Source organism: Strongylocentrotus purpuratus, unplaced genomic scaffold (genome assembly GCF_000002235.5).
Source record: "Strongylocentrotus purpuratus isolate Spur 01 unplaced genomic scaffold, Spur_5.0 spur5_scaffold_1, whole genome shotgun sequence".
In the NCBI taxonomy this organism is placed as follows: domain Eukaryota; kingdom Metazoa; phylum Echinodermata; class Echinoidea; order Camarodonta; family Strongylocentrotidae; genus Strongylocentrotus; species Strongylocentrotus purpuratus.
Window position 1 is genome coordinate 47,221,222 of NW_022145594.1, and position 18,408 is coordinate 47,239,629.

Genomic DNA, 18,408 nt, shown 5'->3' on the forward strand with positions numbered 1-18,408 from the left:
GTTTTGGTGATGCTGCTCCTAGTCTTGACAATAGTCTGAGCCACTAGTGGCGATCTCTACGTCATCCTTTTGTTTCAGGGAGGGGAGAGGGGATCTTTATCCCTTCTTCGAACATAAGGATGACACAAAATCGCTGCCACTGCCGAGGGATACATTCGCATTGCGCGGCAATACAGATTGCGATATTTCTAGTTTTTAAATTATTTTTAAAATAATTCCATAAATTGGGGTAAAAAAAAATATTCCACCGTTATGAGCGACAGTGTAGGAGTAGGACTTGTAAATGTTAACGGGTTGGAAGCTCTATAAAGAATACATATGGAAGTTTTAATATATCACTCTTACTCAATCATCCTCTTCATAGATGAGAAACTTTAGTGTGTTTTTTTCTAAATAGACAAGAGTTGAATTTGAAAATAAAATCTATTCAATCATTTTTGATGAGGATGTTATGATTAATACCACTATGAAATTAATGGAATCTGTGTGAAATGTAAGAATACAGTCAGAAATTAGTAGATAAAATATATGCATGTATAGACGTGCTGCTTAAATATATTCACAAACAATGCAGGTCCAGACTCTCGAGCTTGATGTAGAGTGTCCCACACCAGCCTCATCACATCACCTTGCAGAATCACTGTGTTCTATGCCAAACCTGACTGACCTGACGCTAGGAAGGAAAATCAATGACGAGCTCTGCTTTGCTTTGAAAGCAAAGGCATCATCCATACAGGTATGTTTATCCTAATGTAAATGTCACGGAGGGTCATTGAAAGGAAGAAACAACAGTAATAATTATATGGTGCACATGCATATATGTTTTTTTCTTCCAAACTTCCTTTTAAAAAAGCCATTTGGCTTATTGTAACAGTCATTAAACATGGAATAAAAGTAAACTACACATGTGCTGACTCAGTTGGAAGTCAAGTGTATATAAGGTTATCATTGTTTTGATTAATAATCAATATCCAACCTTTTCCAAGTTTGATTGATAGCAAAAATAAGTCATATTTGTTTTTTTAAGAGCCACTTTTGATAAAGGCTGAAATTTACCGAACTGAACCAAATTTAGCAACAAACCTCCTGACTTAGGGGTCTTTTTGCACATGAAATTCAGAGTTATGAATACTTTTAATACATTAATAGCAAATGTATATTTATGGGTAATATTAATTTCAGTGTTAGTAGGAGTAGGACTTATCAATGCAAACATATTGGACGCCCTTTAAAGAATACATATAGAAGTTTTCTCTCCATAGAAACGTAAGTGTGTAGTTTTCCTCAATAGACAAGAATGAATGCAACTATGTAATTAATAGAATTGTTGTGAAATGTAAGAATAAAGTGATAAATTAGTAAATAAAACATATTATGCATGTAAAGATTTTGCTGCTTAAATACATTCACAAACAATGCAGGTCCAGACTCTCGAGCTTGATGTTGTTGAGTGTCCAACACCGGCCTCATCACATCACCTAGTAGAAGCACTGTGTTCTATGCCAAACCTGACTAACCTAACGCTTGGAAGGATAATCAATGACGAGCTCTGCTTTGCTTTGAAAGCAAAGGCATCATCCATACAGGTATGTGTATCCTAATGTAAATGTCACGGAGGGTCATTGAAAGGAAGAAACAACAGTAATAATTATATGGTGCACATGCATATATGTTTTTTTCTTCCAAACTTCCTTTTAAAAAAAGCCATTTGGCTTATTGTAACAGTCATTAAACATGGAATAAAAGTAAACTACACATGTACTGACTCAGTTGGAAGTCAAGTGTATATAAGGTTATCATTGTTTTGATTAATAATCAATATCCAACCTTTTCCAAGTTTGATTGATAGCAAAAATAAGTCATATTTGTTTTTTTAAGAGCCACTTTTGATAAAGGCTGAAATTTACCGAACTGAACCAAATTTAGCAACAAACCTCCTGACTTAGGGGTCTTTTTGCACATGAAATTCAGAGTTATGAATACTTTTAATACATTAATAGCAAATGTATATTTATGGGTAATATTAATTTCAGTGTTAGTAGGAGTAGGACTTATCAATGCAAACATATTGGACGCCCTTTAAAGAATACATATAGAAGTTTTCTCTCCATAGAAACGTAAGTGTGTAGTTTTCCTCAATAGACAAGAATGAATGCAACTATGTAATTAATAGAATTGTTGTGAAATGTAAGAATAAAGTGATAAATTAGTAAATAAAACATATTATGCATGTAAAGATTTTGCTGCTTAAATACATTCACAAACAATGCAGGTCCAGACTCTCGAGCTTGATGTTGTTGAGTGTCCAACACCGGCCTCATCACATCACCTAGTAGAAGCACTGTGTTCTATGCCAAACCTGACTAACCTAACGCTTGGAAGGATAATCAATGACGAGCTCTGCTTTGCTTTGAAAGCAAAGGCATCATCCATACAGGTATGTGTATCCTAATGTAAATGTCATGGAGGGTCATTGTTAGAAAAAACAGCGGTCATAGTTATATGGTGCTCATGTATAGGTTTTTTTTCTTCAAACCCCCTTTGTTTAAGGCCATTCACTTGATATATTGGAAAAGTCATGAAACATGAAATGAAAGCAAACTACATGTACTTATTCAGTGGAAATTAATGTGTGTGTATAAGATTCACATTGTCATGATCAATAAACAGTATCAAACCTTTTCCAAGTTTGATTAATATGAAAATTATGTCCTATATTCTTAAGAGCCAATTTTGATAAAGGCTTGAATTTACCAAACTGAACCAAAGCAACAAGCCTCCTGACTAAAGGATCTTGTGCACATGAAATTTCAGTGTTAGTAGGAGTAGGACTTATCAATGCATTTTTTAAAAATCACTCTTACTTATCAGCCTCTCAATAGAAACTTTAATGTTCTTTTTTCAATAGAAATAAAATAAATTTGACAAATTGAAAATCAATTCATTCATTTGTGTAATTAATGGAATTTGAATGAAATGTAAGGATACGGTGAGAAATCAGTAAATCAAATGTATGCATGTATAGATGAGTAACTTAACTATATTTCACCATGAATGCAGGTCCATTCTCTCAAGTTTTATGGTGTCGAGAGTCTCACACCAGCCTCATCACATCACCTAGCAGAGGCACTGTGCTCTATGCCAAACCTCACCGACCTGACACTCGCTGAGGAGGATCTCAATGAGGAGTTCTGCTCTACATTGAAAGCAAAGGCATCATCCATACAGGTATGTGTGTCCTAATGTAAATGTCAAGGAGAGGGTTATTGATGGACAGAAAGAGCAGTTATGGTTAAATGGTGCACATGTATATTTGTTTTGTTTAAATCTCTTTTTAATTTTTTTTTCTTCAACAAAGTTACTAAAGTCACGAAAGCTGTGCAAATCTCTACTTGGAAATTTGGTAAATTGATTGTGACAGAGTTACAGACAACTCTCCTGTTTGACAAGTAAAAAAATATGAAAATAACTGTTTTACTCCTAAGCACGTTCTCTGTTGGGGAACTCAAAATAATTGTGGATAGCGTATTATTAAAGCCTAAAAAAGAAAAGAAACTCCTAAGTCATAGAATTTGATATGTAATTTGTTATGAAATATATTTGACTGTGACAAGAAAGAAAATTAAACAAATAAAAGTTTACTGCCTGAAAATGAGGTGGCAGTGCCTGAATATGGTGAATTAAAACTTCCAGGGGGAGGGGGGGGGGGGGGGGAGGGGTGGGAAGGAGGAAGTAGTTTCACTTGTCAAACAGGAGAGTTTCAATTTATTAATAGCCAATGTATTTTTATGGGTATTATTAATTTCAGTGTTAGTAGGAGTAGGACTTATCAATGCAAACATGTAAGAAGTCCTTTAAAGAATACATATAGATTTTTTTTTTTAGATCACTTTTATCAGCCTCTCCATAGAAACTTTAATGTTCTTTTTATCAATAGACGTACAAAAAAATTAAAAATCAATTCATTCATATTTGTAATTAATGAAATTTGAATGAAATGTAAGGATACGGTGAGAAATCAGTAAATCAAATGTATGCATGTATAGATGAGTAACTTAACTATTTTTCACCATGAATGCAGGTCCAATCTCTCAAGTTTGATGGTGTCGAGAGTCTCACACCAGCCTCATCACATCACCTAGCAGAAGCACTGTGCTCTATGCCAAACCTGACTGACCTGACACTTCGAGGGGGTCTCAATGAGGAGTTCTGCTCTACATTGAAAGCAAAGGCATCATCCACACAGGTATGTGTGTCCTAATGTAAATGTCAAGGAGAGGGTTATTGATGGACAGAAAGAGCAGTTATGGTTAAATGGTGCACATGTATATTTGTTTTGTTTAAATCTCTTTTTAATTTTTTTTCTTCAACAAAGTTACTAAAGTCACGAAAGCTGTGAAAATCTCTACTTGGAAATTTGGTAAATTGATTGTGACAGAGTTACAGACAACTCTCCTGTTTGACAAGTAAAAAAATATGAAAATAACTGTTTTACTCCTAAGCACGTTCTCTGTTGGGGAACCCAAAATAATTGTGGATAGCGTATTATTAAAGCCTCTCTAAAAAGAAAAGAAACTCCTAAGTCATAGAATTTGATATGTAATTTGTTATGAAATATATTTGACTGTGACAAGAAAGAAAATTAAACAAATAAAAGTTTACTGCCTGAAAATGAGGTGGCAGTGCCTGAATATGGTGAATTAAAACTTCCAGGGGGAGGAGGGGGGGGGGGGGGGGGGGGGGAGGGGTGGGAAGGAGGAAGTAGTTTCACTTGTCAAACAGGAGAGTTTCAATTTATTAATAGCCAATGTATTTTTATGGGTATTATTAATTTCAGTGTTAGTAGGAGTAGGACTTATCAATGCAAACATGTAAGAAGTCCTTTAAAGAATACATATAGATATTTTTTTTTTAGATCACTCTTATCAGCCTCTCCATAGAAACTTTAATGTTCTTTTTATCAATAGACATACAAAAAAATTAAAAATCAATTCATTCATATTTGTAATTAATGGAATTTGAATGAAATGTAAGGATACGGTGAGAAATCAGTAAATCAAATGTATGCATGTATAGATGAGTAACTTAACTATTTTTCACCATGAATGCAGGTCCAATCTCTCAAGTTTGATGGTGTCGAGAGTCTCACACCAGCCTCATCACATCACCTAGCAGAAGCACTGTGCTCTATGCCAAACCTGACTGACCTGACACTTGGAATGGTTCTCAATGAGGAGTTTTACTCCACATTGATAGCAAAGGCATCATCCATACAGGTATGTGTGTCCTAATGTAAATGTCAAGGAGAGGGTTATTGATGGACAGAAAGAGCAGTTATGGTTAAATGGTGCACATGTATATTTGTTTTGTTTAAATCTCTTTTTAATTTTTTTTTCTTCAACAAAGTTACTAAAGTCACGAAAGATGTGCAGATCTCTACTTGGAAATTTGGTAAATTGATTGTGACAGAGTTACAGACAACTCTCCTGTTTGACAAGTAAAAAAAATATGAAAATAACTGTTTTACTCCTAAGCACGTTCTCTGTTGGGGAACTCAAAATAATTGTGGATAGCGTATTATTAAAGCCTCTCTAAAAAGTCATAGAATTTGATATATAATTTGTCATGAAATATATTTGACTGTGACAAGAAAACAAATAAAACTTTACTTCCTGAAAAATGAGATGGCAGTGCCTGAATATGGTGAATTAAAACTTCCAGGGGAAGGGGGGGGGGGGGGTGGGAAGAAGGAAGTAGTTTCAGATCCCCCCTCCCCTTCTTCCCACAGAGAGCAAGCAGAAATGATGAGATTTTCATTCAGTTATGATGTAGTCCCTACATGTATGATGTATCCAATTAAAGCAGAAAAAGGGAAACTACCCATTTTTTATAGCTCAAGTGAGCTATTAATAATAATAAGAGAGGGTTCTTGTATAGCGCTCATGTCTGTCATACGTGACACTCCTAGCGCTCCCAATTATTACCCTGGCTTTAGCACGGCTGCCATACGGCGCTCTAGCATTTCAAGGAATTAATTCCTGCCAGGTACAAATTTTCATCACCTGGGTTGAGTGTGGCAAATGTAGATCAATGTCTTGCCAAAGGACATTAGTGCTGCGGCGGGAGTTGAACTGGGACCTTGTGATCGACAGTCCGGCGACATATCCACTCAACCACGACACCTCCACATTGGTGTGATTTATTGCATTTTGACCGTCCGTATACTTTTTACATTTATAACTTCTTCTCAAAAACGTGTGGCAAAATATTACCAAAACTTGGTAGGAAACACGTACATGAAAGGGAGATCTAAAGTTGTTCAAATGGGGTATATGCCCCCGAGGGGCTTAAGGGCAGCATCCCCCAAAGTGCCCATATGGCAATAATTAGACATTCTGTACTGTTTTTAAAGGGGATGGGAGCTGGGTCCCTTATTGTGAGGCCCCTACTTCCATTGGCTCAGGTGAGTGTAAGGTCAGTGGACCTCTTGTTTTTAACGTGATATTTATGGCAGGATGTATAAAATTGTGGGCTGCTGTTTAAGATCATTATAGTAGGGATATACTAATGTCTTAAAATGGTATTTTCAACCTTGTTTTCACCTTCTGTAGCTTGCCCCTTTCTGTTAGTTCTCCCTTCATTTTGAAGGATGCTCCTGGGAGTAGTTGCCCTAGGGGTAGTTGTCCTGGAAGAAGTTGCCCTGGGGTCCAGGGGGTAATTGTCATGGGTTTGATCACTCCAGGACGTAATTATCCCGAGGCTGATTGTCCTTGGGGGTACTGTATAATTATAAGCAGTGATTATCGCAGGGATTTAATATTGTAAATTTCACTAACACTCACTGTTTGCAAATTTAACAATGCGTGCAACTTACTTCCAGCAACTGATATGGCGTGAAAAAATCACTAACATAAGCCCAGTTGCATGTCATAAATCGTGTCTATGCACTTCCAAAGTGGGGGGGGGGGGGGGGGACCAACCACCCCTATTATGTAATTACATTATCAGGGATGATTTCAATATTTACTTCTTTGTTTCCATGGTTCAAGATACTGCTTTAGAATCATACTTTGCAGTTGGGTGTGATGGTCCAAATATTAATATTAATTTGAAATTTGTGAGGTCGCAGTGCGAAAATTACATCTTATAAAGAGGAAAAAACTATCCTGATTGGTTAGTAAGAACAATCTAATCATGAAAGACAGAGAAGACCTTTGATAAGGAACATAATTACATCAATTAAAAATGCGTGCGAGGGGAAAATTAAAGAATAAGTTGCTTTTAGTTGTTTTAAATTAGGGGCATATTTTATGGTAAAAGGCAAAGGGGACACTTTTCAAAAGGGATAAAGAAACATTTTAGAAAAGAAAAGGCGCATGTGTCAAAGTAAAAGGGTAATTATCAGTGGTGAAAATGTGGCACTTCTCACACCTGAAAAGGGGCATTCATCAGAGATGCACTTATGAGATTACATACCTGCCAACCCTTCTAAATAATCCGGAATATTACGTTTTTCTGGATTTCTAGGACCTGAAAATCCGGAATATTCTGTTTTTTCAATATTTTGTTTTTGTTGTTGTTTGTTGCGCTTAAGCCAAATTAAGCTTGTTATAACATGTGCCGGAATGTGTGAGTTCACATATTGTGAGCGTTGAATGGCTGCATGATCGGGCAGCGAATTTGTATTCGCTTATTGGTACAGATTTACCGTGTATTGCCAGTGACGCTGCCGCTGCTAGTGCGATTTCTTATTTTCGAAGACATACCGTGCTAAAAATTCCTAATTCTTATTTTCAAATGTTGGCAGATATGAGAACAGAAAGTAGGCACTTAGTTTTATAGGAAAAGGGGCACCTATCAGATTTTAATAGGGGCAATTATCAGAGGTGAAGGGGGCACCTATCAGAAACGAAAAGGGGCACCTCTCCTACCTGTTAAGGGGCACTTATGAGAATGGAAAATGGACACTTATTGCAAAGAGAAAAGGGGTATTTGGGGGGGGGGTACTCCCCCCCCTCCCAAAAGCTGCCTCTGTATGACCACATTATGACGGGGCACTTCAATGAAATGTTTATCTACTGCACAAAATTGCTCTTACTCTACCTTCTTTTATTTCTCCATACTTCTTTTTGTTCTTCTTATTTTCATTGTTTTAATAAGGGATCTAACTGTAGCTCTTGAGTGTATATTCTCAAGAAAATAGATTATATACCAGAATAAAATAGATCCAATTACTTGAAACTGATACAAGGTTTACATGCAATTTTGCTGTTATATGTTACAGGGTTGTTTTCCTCAGATCAGGAATGGAAACTTCAGGTTCAATGGAGCTGCTCAAGATGACTTGAACTCATTTATTCACACCCTCACTCGTTTGCAAAGGTTAGTACAGTATATATGATTTTAAAATAACTCGGATAACAGCATTTATACATTTCATGAATAGTACAATACAGAAACAATATAAAGAGACTCTAATGGAATACTAAGAAAAGATACAATAAAGTGATACTGTGTATCTTGAAATAGTTTTTTTGTCTTACAAAACTAAAATTAAGTAATGGCTTTATTGAACAAATTCCCTACTGTAAAGTGCTTTCCACCTTTAATTTGTAGATTCTTTTGTGTTTCTTGTTTTTGTCTCGCCTGCGTAGCAAAAAGCGAGACATAGGCGCCGCTTTTCCGGTGGCGGCGGCAGCGGCGGTGACGGCGTCAACATCAAAAACTTAACCTAAGGTTAAGTTTTTGAATTTTTGATATAATTTTAAAAGTAAAAGTCCTTAGTCAATGAAACTTGGACTATAGGATTATCAAGTATCCCCAATCATGTGAGTTGAATTTCAGGTCACAGAAGGGCAAAGGTCATTTCAGGTCAACAGACTTAGACCATGTTGTGGCATCATCATTGAAAACTTAACCTAATGTTAAGTTTTAGAATTTTTCATATAACTTTGAAAAAACAAGTTCTTAGTAAATGAAACTTGGACTATAGGGTGATCAAGTATCCCCAATCATGTGAGTAGAATTCAGGTCACTAAGTTAAGGTTAAAGGTCATTTTAGGTCGACAAACTTAGACTTTTTTGTGGCATCAACAGCAAGATTTTGAATTTTTAGCATATTTTCAAAGTGTTTGTTCAAATTCCATGAAACTTGTACCCAAGGGTTATCAAGTATCACAAATCATATGACACAAATTGCAGGTCACAAGGTCAAAGGTCATTTTAGGTCAGTAGACTTGGATTATGTTTTTACAACTTAATATGAGAATAAATTAATCAATTTTTGTTATTTGTTCATGATTCTTAGTCAATATTCACATCAAAATGATGATGATTATATTCAGAGGATTTCATTTTTCTGGGCCTGCTAATGGGCCACCCTGCCTATAAATAATGTTCCAACCTCAATTTTTCATCATATCGAATTGCGTAATGCAGGCGAGACCGCCAAGAGCGTTTCCCTTTTTTGTATTTGTCTTACACCGTAGTCCTTACAAGAGGCAAGCTCCTTCTACTCAGTCAAGAGTTCAATTGGGACACTTCGATAAATCACTTTCATTCATTCCTCCCGAAATATTTATTTACTGCACACAATATTTCTTACTCTACCTTTTTGAATTCTCCATACTTCTTTTTGTTCTTCTTATTTTTATTTTATTTTAATAAGGGATCTAAATGTAGCTCTTGAGTGTATATTCCCAAGAAAATAGATTATATACCAGAATGAAAACAGTATATATGGTTTAAAAAAAAAATCAGATAATAGCATGTAAACGTTATATAAATGGTGCACTACAGAAACAATAATTATAAAGTGACTCTTATGGAATGCTAAGAAAATAAACAATGCTGATACCACTCAGGGAGCATGCAATAAAGTGATACTGTATCTTGAAATAATTTAAGATTTCTTGTCGGGCAAAACTAAATATTCAGTTTTATTGAACAAATTCCCTACTAGTACTGTAAAGTGCTTTCAACCTTTAATTTGTAAATTCTTTTGTGTTTCTGGTTTTTAGTGTATGTTTTCTTGATATTTTTGTTACTCTATAGTTGTAGCAGGCCTTACAAGAGGCAAGCTCTTTCTACTCAAGAGGTCTACAAGATGATCCTGAAATTCCAGAGAAGCAACCAAAGTATGAATTCTAGTTGGTATGGTATTGGTAGAGTAAGACAATGTCCCAGTGGTAACACTTCATCTTGACTTTTTACAGGGCTCTAACTTTTCTTTTTTGAAAGGAGGTTCTATTTAACTTTTAACAGTCTGTATGTATGAGTCCTAAGTAAAAACTTCCAAATTTGGGGGGTCCGGACCTTGATGAGTACAGTCCACTATCTGGTGTTATTGTGTAAATTTTCGAGAAAGAGATTATGACATTGTCACAATGTTTGAAAACATGTGAACAGCCTATGTAGAAAGTGATGCGAAAATAGGATACGTTTTGTGAATGTGTACTCCATAAACATGTGAACGGCCTATGTAGAAAATGATGTGAAAATAGGATATGTATTGTGAATGTGTACTCAATAAGCTCAAAACAGAGTAGCATCAAGAGCCCATTGTGTACTTGTTTTATGATTGAAGGGATCATTTTTTTCTGGAAACTATTTTGAAAATACTCTAAATTTTAGGTCATTTTTGACTCGGCTATGATCATGCATTATGCCTGTGTATAGAAGGTGACAACACCAGGGACTAGTAGTTATAATGATAATAACAGTGGCTTCTGATATAGTACACACGCCATCAAGCCATGACACTCCTGGCGCTCAAACATTATTACCATGGTCCTAGGCAGCGGCCAAATATGTAGCACTTTTGGCATATCAGGTGCCTATTTATACTGGGGTTGAGAGTGGATGAATGCCTTGTCAAGGATGTTAGTGCATTAGACACTTTATGTAGTGCATGTACCAAGTATATGTTAGTGCACGCCTGCACGGCCCTATTGTAAAACAGCTTAACAGCTGAACTGGGCTTTTACCGTGAATAAATCAAATCAAATCAATATGTGTATTGTAGACTTGTACCATTTTCATTTTAGGTGATTTGTATGCAATGTATGAAACCACTCAACTTTCACAAAGTGAGTTATGAAGTTAAGTATATAATATTTCAAATTATCATATCAAAATATCCCTGTATATGTCATTGTCATTGACATGTTCTATATAAATACAATTTATGAAGTAGAATCTAAATTAACTTGTGAATTACCAGAAATGACCTAGATGTTAAGAGCCACATTGCTCTAGTTATCATGTCAACAAACTTGATAGAACTCAGTATACGGTACTTGAGAACTAGCTTTGTCTGGTAAGGGTGTATGTCATAGGCCTCAGTTATCAGTGTAACGTCTTATCTGACATGGATTGTTGTTTGTAAATTTAGAGCTACATCCAGTTCTAGATTTTAATATCCATCTGAAGAAATATTTTCCAGGATTTACTTTACATCACTCCAGTGAATATGTAAATATGCTGCTATAATTTTAAGATACATGTCTCTTTTTGTCAATGTAACATGCCTGAGTTATCAGTGTAATATTTAATTTGACGAGGTAAATTCACCAGTACTATATAATAAATCCATTCGAGGAAATTTGTTTCCAGGATTTTCTTTACATCATGCCAGTGTACATGTAAATATGCTACTATAATTGTATGATACATGTTTTTCTAATTGTATTCAGTACTGGACTTCAATAATGTTGATGATACGTATTCCAGGCTTTTCTTTGCATCATTATGATTATGATTATGCAATGTTAAGATACATGTATATTTTGAACTTGTATATATTTGCCATACATACTTGCCTTGTAAATAAGTTTGATATTTTAGAAAGTTTGCATTCCAGATTGGCTTATAACATACAATGGTAGATACTACTCTTATGCGCATTCCGTTACCTTGCCTTTTGATCACCATCCTCTTCTGATTAAGTGATGACATCTTTATAACCAACTCTGCTTTTCATGATAGACAATGCTCAGATCTGTGAGTTTATTCTGAATTATGTCATGCAAAAGGATGAACTAAACAGGTCTTTCTATGTATATATTGGATGATCATGAATAACTGAAATGAAGTTTGCAGTGCCTTAGATATTTCAACAGTTTAATGTACAAAGGAGACAAAAGAACTTGCAAGTTGTAGTTTGATGATGATGTATTTGTTAGTGAGTATCCTACTAGCTAAAACGGTGTCACATACACGACACTCAACATTCCGTTATATTTGCACGACTGTACAATATAACAACCTTATTTTGCATGATATAACGCATGCAAAAGTGAATTAGACTGCGCATATCTCTTCTAGTTCTCTACGCGTTACCCATTGTTTGCATCGTCTTAACTGCACGCACCAGGCGCGAAGGCAACCTGAAAGTAATCAAGAGGGCCTGACTCCAAAGGTTCGCAAATACCCACAATTGTATATAATAAATATTCCATGTAATTCATTGTACAGTGTAATATGTATTCATCTCCAAATTCAGAATTCTTTTCATGCCATTATATAAATTATTACAAATTATTTCATTCACCCGTTACAAATAATTGTATTTTAATAATCAGGATTGAAATTGCATATATTACATGTTGTTAGGTAGGGCAAGCCATAATGTTTGTCCTACCTAGCAACAACTAATGTTTGCCATTTGAATTCTGACTATTGAGATACATTGATTCGTAACAGGTGAATGAAATAATTAGTATCGAAAATGGCCTATTGATGTGTTTGTCATGAGCAGTCATGATTCTAAATTGATTAAAAAAGGAAGATTTAAATTATCAATCTCTGATGTCTTTGTCTGATGTAAAATCTAGGATAGACATGGGAAGACGATGAGAGAGAGAGAGAGGGGAAGGGGGGATAGGGAGGTAGAAAGAGCAAGAGAGGGGGCTATGACAGAGTGAGGGAGGGAGGGGTCTACGGAGGGAGAGAAGAGAGAAACGGGACCCACACATTTAAACTTCAAAGGGATGAAGCAAGAAAAAACAAAAATATAGAGGAGCAGAAAATGAGATGCTAAGAAAAACAAACGGGGAATTTAAAAAGATGAGAGAGAAGATCAATAAAAGGGGAATTCAACAAAAAATAATAGCCAAGGACAAAGCATGGGAAATGATAGCTAGATGACTTTGGAGGGTGAAGAAAGAGAAGAAAAAAAAGAGGGGGAGGGGCACAAAGGAAATGGGGAGATGTGAGAGAGACAGACATACATCAATATTGATGAAGAGAGATATGAAGAAGGATGACGAAGGAAGAGAGGGTGGAGGCAAAACAAGAGAGAGATAACTGTATGTAGCAATGATCGAGTGATAATGGGGAAGGGGAGTTAAAGCATGAGAAACTGTAAACGGGTGATACAAAGAGATGAGAAACATTCATGATTAGTAGAGGAAAGACGAGTAGAGGAATGTAAGTGAGAGGAGCAGAAATAAGGGAGATATACCGGTACAAAAATAAACAGAAATATGGAGGAATGTGACATGAGCTAGAGAGAGAGAGAGAGAGAGCGAAGACAATACGGGGGTGAAGAGAGAACTGAAAGATTGGGAGGAAGAGAGAGAGAGAGAGAGAACAAAATAGTGAGAGACACCATGAGAACTAAATGGAATGGTATTGCGTCTTATTTTGAATTGTATATATTTTGTATGTGATTTGTTTTTAATGTATGCACGGACTTGCAGAAGAACAGCCATTGGCTGAAGCAAGTGATCCGTGTTGAAATAAAATGAGAAAAAATGTTTTGGGGAATCTACTTCTATCTTTATTGATAGGGTCCAATCGTCAAAGGGCACGCCATAGAGACCAGAGGGCGGAGCTCCGGACGCTCTCGGACGCTCTCGAGTATCGAGTAAACGACCCTGGAGTGTCGCCCGCTGACTGCGAGATAGCACAGATACAAATATGCCATTTATATAATGTATTCAAATTTTATGCATAAATGTTTGTTAAGTACCAAATAATTGTATTTCAAAAGTCAGAATGCGAATTACATACATTCCATGTTGTTAGGTAAGACAAGACAAGCCATAATCGTTGTCCTTCCTAGCAACAACTAAAATTAGCATTCCGTTGAAATACAATTATTTGTAACAGGTGAATAAAATAATTTGTAACAAAGATTTACGCATCAAATTTGAATACATTACGAACATGGTTTATTCTAGCTTCACTGACCATAACTGTAGTAGTGAAGCATTGAGCATTGTTCATAGTTAATTTCACAAGCATGTTTTCTTCGTGGAATAGTGTCTGATGATTTATTAATACAAGTGCATATTTCTTCATTACACAATGTGAACATATATAAACTGTAAGATGGCAGCTGAAGGTTCATGAATCATGCATTAGTGACGGGGCGAAGAAGTGAAAAAGTGATGTTTATTCATGAGTGAGTCACGACACCGAATCAACTAGTCAACTGTCGGAGGAAATGAGACATTAATAACTTTTTTTCTTCTATGGAAATCCGTTACAACTATTTGCTATTTCTATGGATCATTTCTTCTTCTATTGAAGATATTTTCGATATGCAAGAATTAGAATGTGATAAAACCTTAATACCATGGACGTTGTATTCCTCGGTTAAGACTGAATCAAATACCAACTAATGTACGTAGGCAAAGATCGACTATTCATAACGCAACAAAGGAGAAAAAACACACTCTTCTTACCGCTTATCACTCGAAAAAATGAAAGTCTAGCCTGTATGAGCTTGTCTTGAAATCTTGTTCCCCCTCTTCCCTTTCTCATTTCTTCTTGTTCGTTTTCTTGTCCCGACTTTTAAAATCTTGTTCTTCTTTCATTTTCTTCTTCCTTCTCTATACCACTGAAAGATGGCCTAATCAATGTAGTTTCAAATTCTTAAATCATGCACCATTAACAGCTTGACTGCTTTCGTGTGATGTATATGTAATTTTATTTGATTAAACATGCGTTTATTCATATTTGCTTAGCTACCTTCATGAATGATATGTGTGTATTAGCTAAGTATATAAGGTCTTTAATTTAAGGCTATCTTTAGAGGGCTACCTACATGTAACCATATTGTGATTGATTTGTAATGTGGTATTCTCATCTTCTGGATAAGTGAATGAGATGAACAAGTCATTTTGAACATTCTTTTGTTGTCGAGCCATGCATGCATTCATTCTCTTATCCAGTTTGTAATTATCACCGACCAATGAACAAGTATAACAAAATGTTGTACATAATGACGCGGGAGAAGCACAACCACTAGATAGGAATTTTTATTTTCTGCAATGATTTACTTTCAACTAATCACTTACACCAAACATTGATTACATTATTTTGTATTTTGTATTTATTAACATTTATTTCCTTCTCTACAGTACAATATGAAACACAATGTATATATAAATGATATATGTAACAATAATTTCAACATAGAGTATACAGTAAATAATTCAGATACAGAAGGAGGTGAAAATTCGGAAAGCATAGCTTGAGTTGGGCCTAAAATACTGTTTAATATATATTATTATATATGATTATTATATATTTTGAATTGGTTGCTTTTTAATACACGACTATCATTTTCCACCTGCATTTGTAAGGATATTTCTTACTGTATAAAGACTACATCAAAGCACATATAAATACTTTAGGGAATACTGGGATACATCGAAAGTATAATTTGTTTTGAATTAGCATATGCATTTTCTGCTCTAAATTCTCTCTCAGACATACAGGTAAAACAAGGAATGTATACATCAATTATTGTCCACGGGCGTTATTGTCCAGGAGGTAATTTTCCGGGGTTATTGTTTTTCACCTTTTAATTATTCAGAATTATATATGCCTAGATATACTTTGTCTAGTTCTGATATTCTTTGACTAATGCAGAACGCTGCAAAACACAAAGAAGTTTCTGTAAAATTCAGGTTTTCTCAATCCGTTCAACATTAGCTTAACGGGTAAGAGCCCTCTGAGGTTCAAGTACAGCCAGCATACCATACCATACCACGAATGGTGGACCCGAATATCCGGTAAAGGGTCACGAACAGGAGCCAAATTATTTTTGACTTTAGTTGTCTGTCTGAGTTTTCTCGTATTTTAATTTAGGGAGCAAGTTTGTATCAAAGTGGAACGAAGTAATACCCAAATTTGGACATGTTTAGACTTCAGATAGTTTTACATTATAACTTTACTCTACAGAATCTATTCGACAAACATGTTTTTGAGCTTTTAACCACCCACGCTCATCGGGTTACAATCAGTGATCATAAAATGATTTTGTTTAAAGTAAAACCTACCAGCGTGAACACCTTTACAAAAGATTACAATCAGGGCACGTTTCCTTTCAGAACGTTGCTTTCAGTTCAAATGTGTTTTTTCTTTTTTTCTTTTACCCTTGTTACAAGCCCAGCTGTAAGGAATATATTATTCACCTACGATACTGTGTACCACGGTATGACTAATGGGATCCGACTAAGATTTGTGTGGTTTCCAGGCAATTTTTTTCTCTCTCTCTCTCTCTCTCTGTGTCTCTCTCTTTGTTTTTATATTATAATAAAACGAAACTCGAAAGTGAAAATTCAAAACATATTCATATAGTGACCGGGAAACCAAAGCTTGGCATACTTTTAACCCCCCCCCTAATAACATGTTTACATTTGCAACTGAAGATTTGGAATTGTCTAGATTCGCAAGTATAGTAGATTTATATGATTAAATATCGGAAAAAGTACTCAGATGAAATGCAGTTGATTTATATTGAAGTCCACTCCCCAAATCGTCATTTAAAGTATTTTCTTTTCTGTCTCGGAACAGACTAATGTTCCCGCTTGTTGAGCGAAATGCCCGGGCTACTTTATCACGTGATATTATTTGTGCAGCACAATGCCCATCAGGACCGACTCGCTGAGCAAGAGATATGTATTCTTTTGTTTGGTTGGTTGGCTGTAGTTGTATGTATGTTCCTCTTTAGTGTCAATCTAAAGTGTCAAATTACTTTAGGGGCAATCTTAGAGAGGTCATCTTGATATCAAAGGATAGGAAACCTACTTCCTTAACCTTCTACGTCTAAAATTGGTTCTTCAGATTCAGTTAGTGTGGACAGAGAGTGGCTGACAATGACAATTCTACAGAGCACTCAAACATCACATGGTCTTCAAAAGATATGACCCAAGCCTTATCACATCTGAAACTAGGCAAAGCAAGCGGCCATGATAATATGTGTTATTTGCGATGATAACTTAAAAGCATAGTTTATGAACAAAAAGACAACCTGATAGACTAGTAGATCGAGTAGAGGAGCATCATAAGTAACATACATATTAAGTCTTCGTGTGTGTTGTATAATGTTTTTCTTGAATTGTTTCAATCACTACTCCCTGAATTCACCGGGTACGCAGACTTGAACTAAGCATTTTATTCATTTATTTATTTATCTAGTGATTTTGATTATAATTTGATGTTTCAAAATGAACACATTTTCTTGTTTTCTTCGCCAACCTATACCAAATTCGTAACATCATCGGCTTAGCAATACAAAATCGGCCAATAAGTTAAGATATCAATATGTTACAGAGCTTGAATGTCGTTGGTATCTTATTTTAGATTATGACAGAGCCTAAATAAATTTCATAAAAATTGAGTGATAAGTACACATAATTATCTGGAATATTTTGTATCGGGGACGGAGGAATCTATTCTGATGATTTGAAGTGTCAACAACTAAAGTATTAAAAAGCAGACCGTGTGTTTTTCACCGTTTTTATTATACATAATACATAATCACATAATCACTTTATCACGTGATATAATTTGTGTAGCACAATGCCCATCAGGACCGATTCACTGAGCAAGAGATATGTATTCTTTTGTTTGGTTCGTTAGCTCGAAATCTATTTATATGTGTTTTCCTCTGGTTTCGTTTTTGGACCACATGATCCAACTGACTTGCAATCAGGTACCTGCTCAATGTCACGTCACCAGACGGTGAAATACAGACTCATGTCCTTCATTTCGTTCGAGTTATCCGTCACCTCTACATGAAAATTTGATGGAACGAAGCACATTCGCGCAAAGGGAATCTGCATTAGATTGGTTTCTAGATCATTTTCGTCGACACACTGCATGTTTTGACATCTGTCAAACCCAATTCATGACCCAGAGACAAACTCTCCTCTTATCTTGCGAAAGAGACATTGTAAACGCCTTTGTAACACGTTTAGAAGAGACCTCTCATGTCACTTGTTGACAGTTACTTTTATTTGAAACTGTGTAAGATTATTGTGTAAATCATTTGAGCTCGACTATGATTGGATAGATATTTCTGAGGAGAGGACTCGACGCCTTATTCCACGATTCATTTCGCATTAAGCAGGATCTAGGCAACCTGTGAGTATATTATATCATTTTTGACTC

At 35.6% G+C, this 18,408-nt stretch overlaps 1 protein-coding gene across 1 annotated transcript; it reads left to right on the plus strand.

The window, feature by feature from the left end:
- The first annotated feature begins 241 nt into the window (after positions 1-241).
- Positions 242-11,510, plus strand: LOC105445544. Its single transcript, XM_030978372.1, has 6 exons — positions 242-736; positions 1,422-1,586; positions 2,273-2,437; positions 3,061-3,228; positions 8,285-8,382; positions 10,054-11,510. The coding sequence occupies exons 1-6, from the start codon at positions 569-571 to the stop codon at positions 10,202-10,204; spliced, it is 915 nt and encodes a 304-aa protein (XP_030834232.1). The 5' UTR covers positions 242-568; the 3' UTR covers positions 10,205-11,510.
- Positions 11,511-18,408: the final 6,898 nt, after the last annotated feature.